The sequence below is a fragment of the Symphodus melops genome (assembly GCF_947650265.1).
Source record: "Symphodus melops genome assembly, chromosome: 2".
NCBI classification, from domain to species: domain Eukaryota; kingdom Metazoa; phylum Chordata; class Actinopteri; order Labriformes; family Labridae; genus Symphodus; species Symphodus melops.
In genome coordinates this window covers 23936356-23950058 of record NC_136692.1, presented here as the reverse complement: position 1 = coordinate 23950058, position 13703 = coordinate 23936356, and the positions used below count along the sequence as shown (strand labels likewise).

At 39.7% G+C, this 13703-nt stretch overlaps 1 protein-coding gene across 1 annotated transcript; it reads right to left on the bottom strand.

Annotated features, from left to right (window-relative positions):
• Nucleotides 1-87: 87 nt before the first annotated feature.
• Nucleotides 88-12558, bottom strand: bmerb1 (bMERB domain containing 1). Its single transcript, XM_079372338.1, has 6 exons — nt 12263-12558; nt 7765-7885; nt 5291-5364; nt 3058-3172; nt 1769-1851; nt 88-1662 (listed from the first exon to the last, which is right to left on the bottom strand). Exons 1-6 carry the CDS (start codon nt 12366-12368, stop codon nt 1544-1546), a joined length of 618 nt encoding a protein of 205 aa, XP_079228464.1. The 5' UTR covers nt 12369-12558; the 3' UTR covers nt 88-1543.
• Between the last annotated feature and the right edge of the window lie 1145 nt (nt 12559-13703).

Here is a 13703-nt window from a genome sequence, read left to right as displayed (position 1 = left end):
CTGTGTTTTTGTCGTCGTCATAAAGATTAATTTGACTCGATGAAATGACTCGGCGTGTTCCTGAAAGATGCTCTTTATTCAAACATGTATGTACAGCGAGTTTCACTTTATTTTCTGCATATTTGTTCAATATTCAACATTAGGACCTTCATAAACTCACTACTACTACAGAACGCTAAATTCTCAGAATAAAGGGAACGGGACAGAGCAACACTTTGCTTTACATGAGTCACTAATGTCCTAAATACAGTCAAACATACACTGTCTATTGTAGGCATTTACAAGAGAATTGCATTCATTTCCAGTAGTTAATCATAAAAACGACAGACTAAATTCAGAGGATGCAAGCAGTTTGTCGACATTATTCACAATAATAACCATGAGCAATGTTCTACCACCAGTCTGTGTTTCCTGGCAGCTGATGGCTGAGAGGACATGAGTTATGCCCGGTGATGATGTGACAGAAATAAAATGGCACATTTGAACACAAAATTTAAAAAAAAAAAGACGTAAATTCATGTTTTCGGAGGTCATTTAAAAATAAATGGAAATCACTCCTGTAAAAATGAGTCGTACAAAATTGCGTGCTGGGTAGCCTGCCAGTCAACATGTCTGATCATGTTAACATAAATATAGAATTTCTTTAAGAATAAAGGAGTATTCTGCCTCTTACAGACTGAAATAAATACTTTCTTTATTAAACTGATACGTCTGCAGCTGGACTCTTCGAAGTTCTGTTCATTGTCTCGTATTACTTTGTGAATTCAGATGAGTGTTCGTGGAACACCTTGTTTTAAGCGTTCAGCCTGATATGACACAATTTAGTAAAAACATTTCAGTGGCAAATAAACGAGGTAAGAATTGAGGTTCTTTTCCATCTGGAATGTTGGCTGTTAATGACCACCATTTTTCACTTGTTTATAGCCGTGTACTTTTAATTTTTAAGCCAAGGCAGGAGGTCAAAGAATTGCTGAGGTTCGGTACAGAAGAACCCATGAGCTATTTAGAAAGCCATGTTGTTTTCCCACCTTGGAGCAGTGATAAAACGAGTTTTCTAAAAGTAAAAGAGGATCACTGTTGGTGTTAAACTGTTGAAATAGAAAACCAAATACCCGTCATAACTATGAGGGCAAGGTCACAATGTTCCTGTTAGACCACAGCATTGTATTACAATTACCTTACATTGTGCTTTTAGTTCTATTTTCATACACTTGATAGCATATCATATAGTCAACTCAAACAGACTAAACGGATGAATCTAGTTCAAATGTTACATTTGTATTGAGAAAATTTTCTTCATGCGCCTTTAAGTGTCGTCAATAACAGAAGCTCCGAAGTTTTCGTTCGAGCAGTGAATGGGGGCATTTCCCAAACTTCAAGCCAAAACCTTGTAGCTGAAAGTATTTGAAATAATAAAAACCTGACTTCAGAACAGATTTGAGAAACAATAACAGAGAAACCAGGAAGGGTTTATGGCATGTCATGTGGCGTGAGTGTTGTGGTTAATGACTCGTGGACAGCATCATATTGAGGTCCTTGTCAGTTACATGATGGCACACTGGGTGGCTCCACAGCAATCCTTGATGATGGCTGCTCCTGACTTTGTGATGGATGGTTTGTTGGGAGGCGGCTCCAAGATTTGTCTCTTGGGCTTTGGAGGATCTTGACATTATAAAAGAGCAAAAGAGATCAGGTAAGAGATTGAAATTCTTTTCTACTACACCCCGGCTGTGTTCATTGTGCGATCAGTTCAAACGTTGTGACTCACTTTGTGTGACTTTCAGCTTTTTCTCCAGAGGTATCAGCTTCAGTCTGAGGAACTCAGCCATTTCTTTGTCTTCCTCTCTCTCCCTAAGAAAATGACACACAATCAGTTCACAACTTGAAAAATTGTTTCTGTTTTCCATCAGACATTTGGGGGGAGGGCATTTGTTTAGGCAGGTCGTCCACCAACGAATCGGAGAAACCTAAGAGAGCTGAAGTCTCAGGAAAAGATGTGCTTAGTAGCTGAGATTTACAGATAGGGACATGCAGTAATATGTGAATGCACCCAGTTGAGAGATGAGAGTTCAAGGTGCCAGTTCCCCCGGCAGTCTAAGCCCACAGCGGCATTACTATGAGCTGGTCGACACCTGCGCCAGCCTTAACTATAAGATTTATCAAAAAGGATCGTTTTAAGTCCATTCTCAAAAGTACAATGTCTTGACTCCCGGACCCTAGTAGATGACTCCAGAGGAGAGGGGCCTGATAACTGAAGACTCTACCTCCCATCATACATTTCTTCTAACTCAAGGTGTTGCTTTCCATCCACAGAGTGCTTTGTTGGATTTGTAGTTTGTTTTACTTGTCATTACATTTCAGGATAAAGAGTAACTGTAAGATACCGTCACTTCTTCACGAGCACCATCTACAGGTCAAAATGTTTTGTTTAATCCAGCGCTTCCAATCATGACTTTAAATCTTTTTTCTTTTTAGGAGAGTCTTTCTGAAAAGCTGTCTCCTTATCTGTCGTGATAGTAGAAGAGAAACCACTGCTAGGGCTATACTGTATGTGGCCTTGATGATAACGACAATGATGATGATGTAATGAATGCTCTGTTTTAAAAGATAAAAATAATCCATTCTTTAAAGTCTATGTGATGTGCCGATCACTTAACATTGCGTACATAATTGTGATTTTTTTTTCCATCCTTTGATTTTAAACCAGTTTTGGATTGATATCTTATGAGTTCATATCTATGAGAAAGTTATCTCAGGGTCGCACTGTGAAACTAATCTGTGGGAGTAAAGGAGGAGGAAGCAGAAAATGACAATACAAAGCTGCACACACAGACGCGCACACAGACGCACGCGTGGGCAGCAGTGCTGTGATGATCAAACGACTCTGTCCCCTGCATTCAGTCATGCTCCAAACATTTACCCTAATGAGTCTCCTTCCTGCTGTTTCTCTTTCCTCAATCAAACACAGCAATAAATGGTGAGTAAAATTCAACACAGAGTAAAAATAACTAAAGCTCTCCCCTGTATAAACTGTGGCTGGATGTGAGAGGGCTCTACCTTAATCTCTCCACCTCAGCGTCATCAACCAGGAAATCCCTCTTCTGCACCAGTTTATGGATTTTCAGGATCAGCTCCTCTTCCCGCTGCCGGTGCTTCTTGTTTTTTTCTTTCTCTGGGGAAAAGGAAGAAAGAGAATGAAAAGATAAGTAATAAATACAAACATAGATGGCTTGAGGGGCATGCAGAGTTAACTTCAACAACAATATTATTTCCCCTCACAGGAAACAGAAAAGCAGGCTTTGTGCATTAAGTTAGGGTTCTTTCAACTAGCAGCGACGAGCTGCCCTGACAGCAGATTCTTCACAAATAAGACACAGAATTAATTATTCAAATGCTTCAGAGTTACTTTATTTTTTTGCATTCTGTAAACACAAACAAACTGTTCCTGTCTTTCTTAACCTTCACACTCCGAAACACACACACACATGCACAGAACGCTGCAAAGCTAGGATGTCTGGCAGTGCTTGTATCGAGGCTAGGTGGGGAAAAAGGGTTTGAAAAACGACTGCAAACATCAGCTCTTTTCTGCCATCCAGAAACCTAATGCAGCAGTGCAGTAAGTGTGTATCCTCCTGAGGGCGAAACAATTAGAGGGGTGCATGGCTACAACGCATACATCTTAATGTCAGAAGAGCAGAAGAGACACCACAGTCTTTTTATTATGTGAATCATTGCTGGACTTCATTTAAGCAGTGCAAGAACTGCAACAATTGCACATGATGCAGCAGCAGCAGCAGCTCATGGTACAGACGGTGAGAGACAGTTTGGTGTCACAGTGTGCAGCTCGTGTGTCCAGGAAAGAGAGGGGACAAAACTTTAAGCAGGCTTCACAATGACGCAACACCAAGTCCTCTGGATTTATTGGCTGCATATTCTTAAGATATTACAATAACAGACCAAATCAAAGAACTGTCCAATATCCAAGTCTTACATCCAGAGCTGTAGCTTGGACAACAGGAAGTAACGTGACACACTGTACTTGTACTTGGTCTGTTTGGGGTTTTTTTTCTTCTGAGGGGATTTGTGTAGGTCATTCCAGATGTGTTTGTTCACCACCCACTGCCCAACAGAACTGTAGTATTACTTAATATGTAAATTATGTAACCTGAAACTCCTTTTTTTTGGCTGCTTTCATTATTTTGAAAAAAAGCAAATCAACACCAGAAATTATTCTGACTTAACCACAGAGGTAACTAACCCTATTTGACAGCTTGATTATATTATTATTATTATTATTGTATAACAGTGTTTACTGCAGGACTGTTGTTACATTCACTATCTTTACTGTCGTGTCTCAACGTTTGAAGGATTCCTACATGGTTAAAAAAAACGCCCTTTGATTGATGGGTCACTGGTTTGTCTAAAATAACAGCTGCTGATCGTGTGTGTGTGTGTGTGTGTGTGTGTGTGTGTGTGTGTGTGTGTGTGTGTGTGTGTGTGTGTGTGTGTGTGTGTGTGTGTGTGTGTGTGTGTGTGTGTGTGTGTGTGTGTGTGTGTGTGTGTGTGTGTGTGTGTGTGTGTGTGTGTGTGTGTGTGTGTGTGTGTGTGTGTGTGTGTGTGTGTGTGTGTGTGTGTGTGTGTGTGTGTGTGTGTGTGTCCTTGAACATGAAACCAGCCCCTCCTGCTCTCAGACACTAACACACGATGTAAATAATCAGTGACGTATGTTTTGCGTGTTCTGTTGCCATGTGCAGAGCTTCATGAGTGTGTTACTATGTATAAAGCGTCTGACGTCAGTGAGTCACATAAGCACATCCACTCTGCCTTACAGACAGAGAAGAAGCTGGACCTGACTGAGGACTTAAAGCAATATTATTTATTTTTTTACTCTGCCTCACTAACACACCACAGAAACACCTTGGAAAACAAACGAGTGTTTATTGAAATTCATTTTGGACACACTGCTAAGAAAGCTTCCCTCTTTGCTTTCAAAGCGATGATGTGTGTTTGTGTGTGTATGATCATCTCTCCCTCATAACTGCAGTATGTGTCTGAGACAATCAATCCTGCATAGTTTAGTGTAATGACACTTCCTATAAATCACTGTGACATCTGCTGAGCTTATGGGACTCTGGTGGCCTGCAGACAGAAGCACTTTCAGCCAAGAGTCCAAACAGGGATCATTGAACACAAAGGATACATTCTGGGTTGGTTTTTTTCTTGATATACCTACAGCTGCTTTTCCTTATGTTGACAGAAGACAGAAGGTATAAATGTGTTTAAACTGTACCTGGTACTGTCACAATCTGCCTCAGCTCCTGCTTTAAACTCATGATGTCTTTGCAGAGCTGAATGTCATCCATCCTAGAGAAAGAAAGAGAAACAGTACATCACTGGTTTCCATCGGATTACAAAATGACAGATTTTATTCGCTGCTTCCACTTGAGTTGATATTGGGCAGACATACACTGGTCAGTGAACCAAGGAAGAAGGGGAAAATGTGCAGGCTGAAACTATAACATTATTTTAATATCATATGTCTAATGCATATTAATGTGTCAAGGAAGAATGATCTAAGAAGTAAATTTTAAAAAAAGTATGAAAGACAGTCATCCCTTTCACAAGTAGAACACAAGTGAAGGCAGTAGGTCCGGGGGAAAAGATGATGTGATTGGATATGTTTTCATTAGTCATTCAAAGTTAACAAAACAATGATTGGTCTAACGTGCCGTCAGTCCACGTCAGTCTCTGTACTTCCCAACAAACAGACCTAACCCTCGTAACGTGTTGCTATGGTGATCCCATCAGCTTGTGCACTTAAGAGTTTGGTCGAGTCCTATCTCCTTGATGGGGATGAAGGACTTTCTGTTTTCTGTTATTGATCTGGACTTGAGGATGTTAAAAGATATAAATGTTTACACTAATAAGCCATCTCTGTAATAAAATAGTCTTTTTGAAACCTTTCTAGATGTTTTACATTTCTCAAATCTAATATATCTCATATATTGATTGATAGAAGTTACGTATGGAAGATTAATAGTTGAAAATACTAATAAACGCATCCTCAAGATATTCAATCTACATTTGAGGTAAATCAGAGAAAAGCTGAGGCTGGTTGTTTGACATTATTGATAATAAATAAGTTAATTGATTGATTAATTAATTACTAATTGTTTTACATTCCTTTCATAGCAAATGTGTTCATAGACATTTTTTTCACCTTTCCCAGAGCTTCGCTCTAAAATCTACTCTGAATGTGTGATGAGGAGCTCAGCCTCAGGCTCAGATGTGTTTTACACCAGGAGAGTGCGCAGAATTCAAACATGCAACATAAATCCATCGACGCTGCTCTGTGAGCCTCCTGCAACCCTGACATGTCACCCACAGGACCTGAACATTTTCCCCCTCTTCTTCCCTAAATCCTCGTCTCTGTCCCTCTCTGCGGAGCTCTGACAGCTACCACAGCTTTAATTCTCCCTGTGATAGATCAGGCTGGTGACTCATCCATAGCCTCCTCTTCCTCCTCCCTCTGTGTTTAGCACTGTTGCTCGGTTTTACACCTCCCCCTTTTTCTTCACTCACCCTTGACCCCACCCTTCAGCTTCTTTCACGCCTGTCTGTTTCTCTCCCTCGGTCCGTTTTGTGTTTCACTCTTAGTGAAACGTGTATTTTAGCAGCTTTTGCCCTCTGATGCTCCATCTGTGCGTATGCATGTGAGAGTGTTTATTCGACATCTTGAGTCACACAGAGCCTGTCAACAGAGACGTAAGCAATAAGAAGTAGCAGCTTAATGAAGCTTTTCAAGGAGGCGTGTGAACTAACATTATCAACTGTGTGAATTCCCTAAGATGTGTATGGGCTTCAGCCCACTGCTCAGGCGTCACACTGCAGATGTTCGGTGTGTAATGACCCTGAAGAAGCACGGCTCAGTTCAGTGTGTACGCTGACAATCTCATGAGGTTCTGATTCTGAAAAGTAAACAGTGCAGAGAGGGGCTTGCATTTCCTCTTTCATAAAAGTTTATGATTGTGTAATATTTCACATTTAGAATTACAGCTAACATGTATTTTTCCTTGGTTCGAGTAGAGAAGTTTTCGCAGCATCTTTTGTGTAATAAAAAAACAACTTCATAACAACATAACAGGTGACAGTGTTAACATACATCTTACATCTGATACATGTTCTGTATAATTCAGTTAAATAAAATTTATACATTAGCACACTTGGCATTCTGTTTAAAATACATTAAGGAAGATTTGTTCAGATTGTTCTAAAATGTTAAAGAAGATTTTTAGTTTTAGTCTTAGCCTGTATACAGCTGGAGGAAAAGACACCAGACGACTACATTCCCAATAAAGTATAATACTCTGGTTGTATTTTGATCCTTTCTGATTCATCCACCATGTTTTCATTTTGCACAAAAAAATTCATACACAAAAAGAAAGCAAGGGAAGGGTTCAGTCATGTCATCTTAAACATTGCTCCATAATCCTCAAAGCTAATGTTGATGACGAGACAGTGACTTCATCATGGTGACTCATTCAGCTGCTATTGGCAGCCGCCCTCTGCATAATCAATGGGAAAATGTCTGCCTCTCTCAGAACGCCTTATATCACAGGAGACACACTTGAGTGTGTTTTCAGTTTGTCATGATGACAGTGTCCACTGTGTCATGACAACCGAGAGGACTTGATCATCAGCTCAAGGGCGGAAGTAGGACTTGTTAAGTTTCATGTTATCAAGATTCAAAGTTCAGGAGCTCACATGAAGCGCAGCTCCGACTCCCGGCGCACCAGGACCTCTCGCAGGCGCTGAATACGAGTCATCTCTACCTCGATCTCCTCTGGAGCCATGGTGCTCTCCGCCATGGACACGTCTGAATGACCTGGAGTGACAGAAACGAGAAAAAAATGTATCAGAAAGGGTAAAAATGTCAAAGAAAAATGATATTCGTGAGCAGGAGTCAATAACCCAGCAGAACACATCTGCTTTAGTCCGCGTCGCAGCGTCAGAGATTTAACTTCTTTATTTTCAAAGACAAATCAGGAGGTATTTGGATTGTTTTTCCCCACAAGCAGAGATATGTTTGACACATGTTACCCACTTCTCGTACCCTTACATTGTGCTTGTAAGACCATTTCAAGGTGAGACATCACTGCCCATGACCTAAATCACTTCCAGATCTAATTAGACATCAGTCTTTGCATGTTTATGGTATATACTTTCAAATACTCCTTATTTCTATGTCTGTCTTTCTCTTGGTGTCACATTCTTGACACATATCCATTTCTCACCTCATCATGCCACGACATTCTAACTCACAGCAGCCAGGAAGTGATATTTACACAGTAAGCGGCAGCATGTGTTGATGAGAGATGTGGCGATGTCACAGCACTGCTGCAGGTGCAAATGATTCAATCCATCAACAGGCTCTAAAGATCAGAAAGATCAGAAAAACATGAATTCAGTATGTAATACAGCAAGTCCAATGTTTCCAAGGACAAGGTTGGAGGGGAGCTCCTGAGGAGACACGGGGCATGGATCAATAAGCAGGACCACTGACCTCAAACTCTCTGTATCAACCACTAAATACTTACTACACTGATCCATCACTTACCAATCTGGTCAAACACATTTCTACTTGGATTAATGCTCTGACCAAAGCAAATGCTGAAGACTTTGCAACAGGCAGGCCTTTTGCTGCGTTCCAGTTGAACTGGGAAGTGAGTTCCTAGTCGGAAGTGTCAACTGGAAACGCCCCCCTGAAGTCTTACACTAGTCGAAAAGTTTGAGAAAATGTAGTTGTCTGAGTTTGAATCCAACATGGCGGCTACGTTAAATCTGTAACTATGGTGTTTGTTAGCCGCTTGCTCCTCTTTTTGTGTGATTAAATCAGTCACACCGATAGTATCATGAAAGTTCTCTCTGTGGACATATTGTCATCTTGTTTTTGTGCACAAACGATCATGTAGTGTGATGTTATCGTCTGGTGTTAGCTGACAAAACAAAGGTACTCTTGGAGGTGTCCATGTTGCTTTTCCGACTTGCAAATGGAACAGGCTCAACTCGGGTGGGACGTCATTCCCAGCTCCAACTTTCCAGTTCTGAGGCAAAAATGGTACGCAATATTTATGGCAGCTTGCAACATATGACCATTAGTGCTACGGCAGATCATAATTTGTTTATACAAATGTATTCCATTGATTAAAAACGTTAAAGATAAGCAGGTTTTCCGGATTTTCTTCATTTTAAGATCTTGGTACAGTTCAGTTGATCACTTGTGCGTGAGACTTTCAAAACAGTTTTAAAATCTAATGTGGCTCTGTAAGAATCTTAGCAAAGTTTGAAATAAAACTGAAACCGACAGGAAATTGTTATCAATTGTTATATTGTAATTGTTATATTTCTGTCATGGTTATCTCAGTGCTTGTAATTACACTCTTACACTCTCTCTCACTCTTTAAAGACAAAACTGTTTTTTCACAATCTGGGGGTTTCAGAGTTTGAAAGACAAAACAGTTGCTTTAATGGAAATGTAAGGTCCAGGGTTTTGGGTGTAACCCATCCAATGTTTAAATATCCTTGCCTTCACTGACTAATAAAATGTCCATATTAGACATTATCCAAGGTCCCCTCTTCAAAGTCTAATTTCATCCTCACCAACATACCAAACAGCTGTATACTCAAATATGTCCTTCAGGTGCAGAATATGAAAACAACCATTTAGATTTTACAAACAGAACCAGACTGTTCAAATGTAAGGTGATGGTTAACAAATATGTATACATTTTGACACAATCATGTCTATTTCAATAGTTGCTGACATACAATATGTTTCCAGTCTGTAAAGGTATTTCTTTTCCGTCTACACATGACACAAGCATAGTTCAGTTCGGAGGTTCTAAATAAAAACAAAAACAAAAAGACTATTTTCATCTTAAATGCAGAGCTGTTGAATATGATCCACAACATGTCACATATCATAAGAGGATGGATCAGCTTGTTGTCCTCCTGCAGAAACAGAAAGTGTACTTTGTGTGTGTGTGTGTGTGTGTGTGTGTGTGTGTGTGTGTGTGTGTGTGTGTGTGTGTGTGTGTGTGTGTGTGTGTGTGTACTTTTCCTGGCTGCTTGCTGAGGACAGAGCTGACTCACCACAGCAGACAGAAGTCTGCACAGTAGGGTTCACTTTGTTTGTGCATCACTGATATTGAATCATCACCCAAACTTGTCTGCTGACAAAAGAAGCTGACACCAAAATCCAACTTTATGTCACACACCTGCAACACAATGCAAACCACAGCAGGAGCCTCAGTTTGAAAATTAAAGTCATTTTCTGTATCCCCTTTGATTCATCCTAGGTCTCTTTTTGCACACTTCTCTGTGTTACCCAGCCATGTGAGCACCATCAATAAGACCACGCTGCATTTAGTCTCATATGAAAAGAGCCATAATGTCTTAATAGCTCCCTCTCATCTGAACAAGCTGCTCACACACACACACACACACACATTTACAAGTGATGTATAGCATTGATACTTCCTAATTAAAAGCAGAATGTTCACCAGGGACGAGTGAGGTTATCGCTTCAGATTCAAGCCAACACAAGAAACACTTTTCCTAACATCACTTGCAAATGTAAACCAGTGTCCTCACAAGCATAATTAATCATCTTGAATTCGCCCTGTTTGATATTAAACACACAATCTCATAACTGCTCTAGTGGATGATGATTTAATGAGGATTAAGTGTCTGTGTCGGACAGCCACATAAGGGCTGACTGACAGAGAGATGTCAGCATCTGTATGACACCCAATCCAGATGCTCTGACACATCCTGCAGTCAAATTGTATAAACTGTACATTACTGCTGCTGTTACTGCTGCCTTTAAAGCCCATAAAAAGAGTGACCACAGACTTCATAAAGCAGACAGAATTTGTCTTTGATTCAGAAAAAGGAGAGGTTTCACTCCACATTCCACTGTCTTGTTTTATGGCTGTGTGTACATGAGGTACAGAGAGGGAGAGACAGAGACAGAGGGAGGGAGCAGGAGAGGGAGAGTGTGATGGTTAGATCTGTCTAAAAATAACTGCTGATTATTTCTCTTCTTCTCTGACTTGAACTGGAAGTTTATGCACCCCCTGCACTCCAGCAATGAGTAATCCTCAGTGGCATCACCAACTAGGACACATCTTAAAGGACGTTATCACTTTGTTGCATCGGTCAACACATGCGTCATTCAGCTCCCTCTATCACTTTTTTGATAAGGGGGCAAATAATTAAAACTAACCGCTAATAATGTTTATTCATTTTTGCTCGTTTGTTTGGTTTTACATGGTCATTTTTTAGGCCTGACTTTTAACAGATAACTAATAAGTCATCTGAAAGAAAATTAATTACAAATAAATATACTATGCTTATACAAAATAAATAATATTTCAATGTGAGAATTTGCTGCTGCTTTATATCACTGCAAAAAGGAAATACAGTATTTTGAATTAGTGCTACTGCTAGATCAAATTACAGTATAAAGAAATAGCCCACTTTGTTTTCAATCTGGTATGTTGTACCAGCAAGTTTGGTTGGTCAATTACTGACCAAAACAATCATATCATTGCAGTCCTTCATACAATAAGCATCATAGATAAATGGTAAAATATCAAGACATCAAACTGAGTGGCTCAGAAGTTGAAGATGTTAATTTTACCTGGAACTGTGTTTGTTCTTTTTAAACTGCAGTTATTGTTTAGAAAGTGTTTTGTGTTATCATCATGTAAATGAAAGTGTACATACCAATTGTTCAATTTAAAGTAAGAACTAAAGATCATGTCATTTTAAGCCGTCATCTCTCTTTCTCTCAGAGTAGCCTATTAGAGCAGAGGACCATGGGATTGACTCATACCCTCTAATACTGCCTTCTGCATTGATCAGCCTTGACTCTAACAAACCACTACAAGTTTTCAGATGCCCTGGGCTAGCTGTATTGTCTAAGCATATGGTCCTCAACACAAATTCATTCACAAACCGTGTAATACCCGTAGTGTGCATGTGGGGGGATTAATAGGCCTTATTTAAGCACAAAGGCAGCGTTATTGATACATCCCAAAGCTCTGTGAGTCACGCATTAACCGTTTCAATGCTTACTCCTAACCGGGTTTATGCACAGACTAAAACAAAGGGCTGACATGGGCTACTGGTGGGATAAAATGCTATCTTTAACCACCAGACGGTAAAACACCCTCATGTTTGGATGCATGGCGCTAACCTTTGTCCGTTGTCCATGCAGTTTCCGACACGGCGCCGTAGCTCCTGAGCGCGCGCTCGGTGTCCGAAATAGATTTCTTCAGTTCCATATCGGTGCCCAAAGACATAAACTAGGATATAGAGTCTTTCAACTATCTACAAGGCTCCTCTCTTGTACTGTACGTCCGTCCAGATAACTCAGTTTCACCCGGTAACAAGGCTCCAGCGACCCGAGACGTTGAGCATCTTTATTCAAGCTTTCAAGTCCCTCGACGTGTGGATGGAGGTGAGGATGTACGGAGCATGCGCAGTGCGGGCGGGGATGAGAGGACTTGGGAGACACCCACTGGCAACGACATACGTTTAAAAATAACACACAGGCACACAGATACACTGAAGTTTTATACTGACAGCCTTTTCTAGATTTGTCTTTCCATAATGCCAGTCATAGATATTCTTCATGTATTTATCATCAATACATTAATATGACATCTGGCAGGGAGTTATTATTGAAGCACTATGTCTCTGAAGTGTATCACTGGTTATTATTTGGCAGACAGGCATGGGACAGGTGTTTACACAAAAAGGGTTTCTCGTTGCATAAAATTAGATGGATGCCATCTGCTTGTCTGTTTCAAATTGGAAAAAAAGAAAAAAAGTAAGGTGCCTGAAGCAATTTTTTTAGTCTTTGAAGCAGGGGGAGACAGTCTTAGGAAAACACTGTGAAAACACAGACTGCCTTTCACCACAGTCAGGAATTTCAGAGTACAAGTTGTGCTCAATATATTCCCACAAGAGACTGAGACGGAGTTGCATTTGCATCTAAACATGGATAATACAGAATATTATATCTGTCTCAGTAAGATCCAAGGCATACACAGTATTAATTTCTGACAGCATAACATCAGAGGAAGCCTGCTTGTGATATTTCAATAAATAATAAATGGGTCTGTTGTTAAATATACAGCATATTTTATAAAGTAATAAGTCTACTCTCCATGCTTCTTAGCATATTGTACAAGTTTACTTATACCAGACTTATCTTGTGTCACAATCATTGAAAACTCAATAAACAGGCGCACATTCATTAGATGTTTTTAATTTATTCAACAATAAATAATCATTCTCTCTATCTGTTAATGCAACTAAAGTGCAAAATGTGAGCAAATAATTTCACAATAAAGTCAACAGCATTGATCACATAAGATATTTGATATAGTAAAACAGGTCAAGAATTGCAACAGAATAGTCAGATGGTGATGAAATAATATTAATATTAATAATAATAATAATAATAATAATAATAATGAAACAGGTCAAGAATTGCAACAGAATAGTCAGATGGTGATGAAAGAAGCAGACTAACTTCTGAATGAGTTTGAAATATACCCAGTTCAGTTGCTGATATGAACAAATAGTTAATTGATATGATTTCTAATTTCAAGGATACAACATAGCATAAA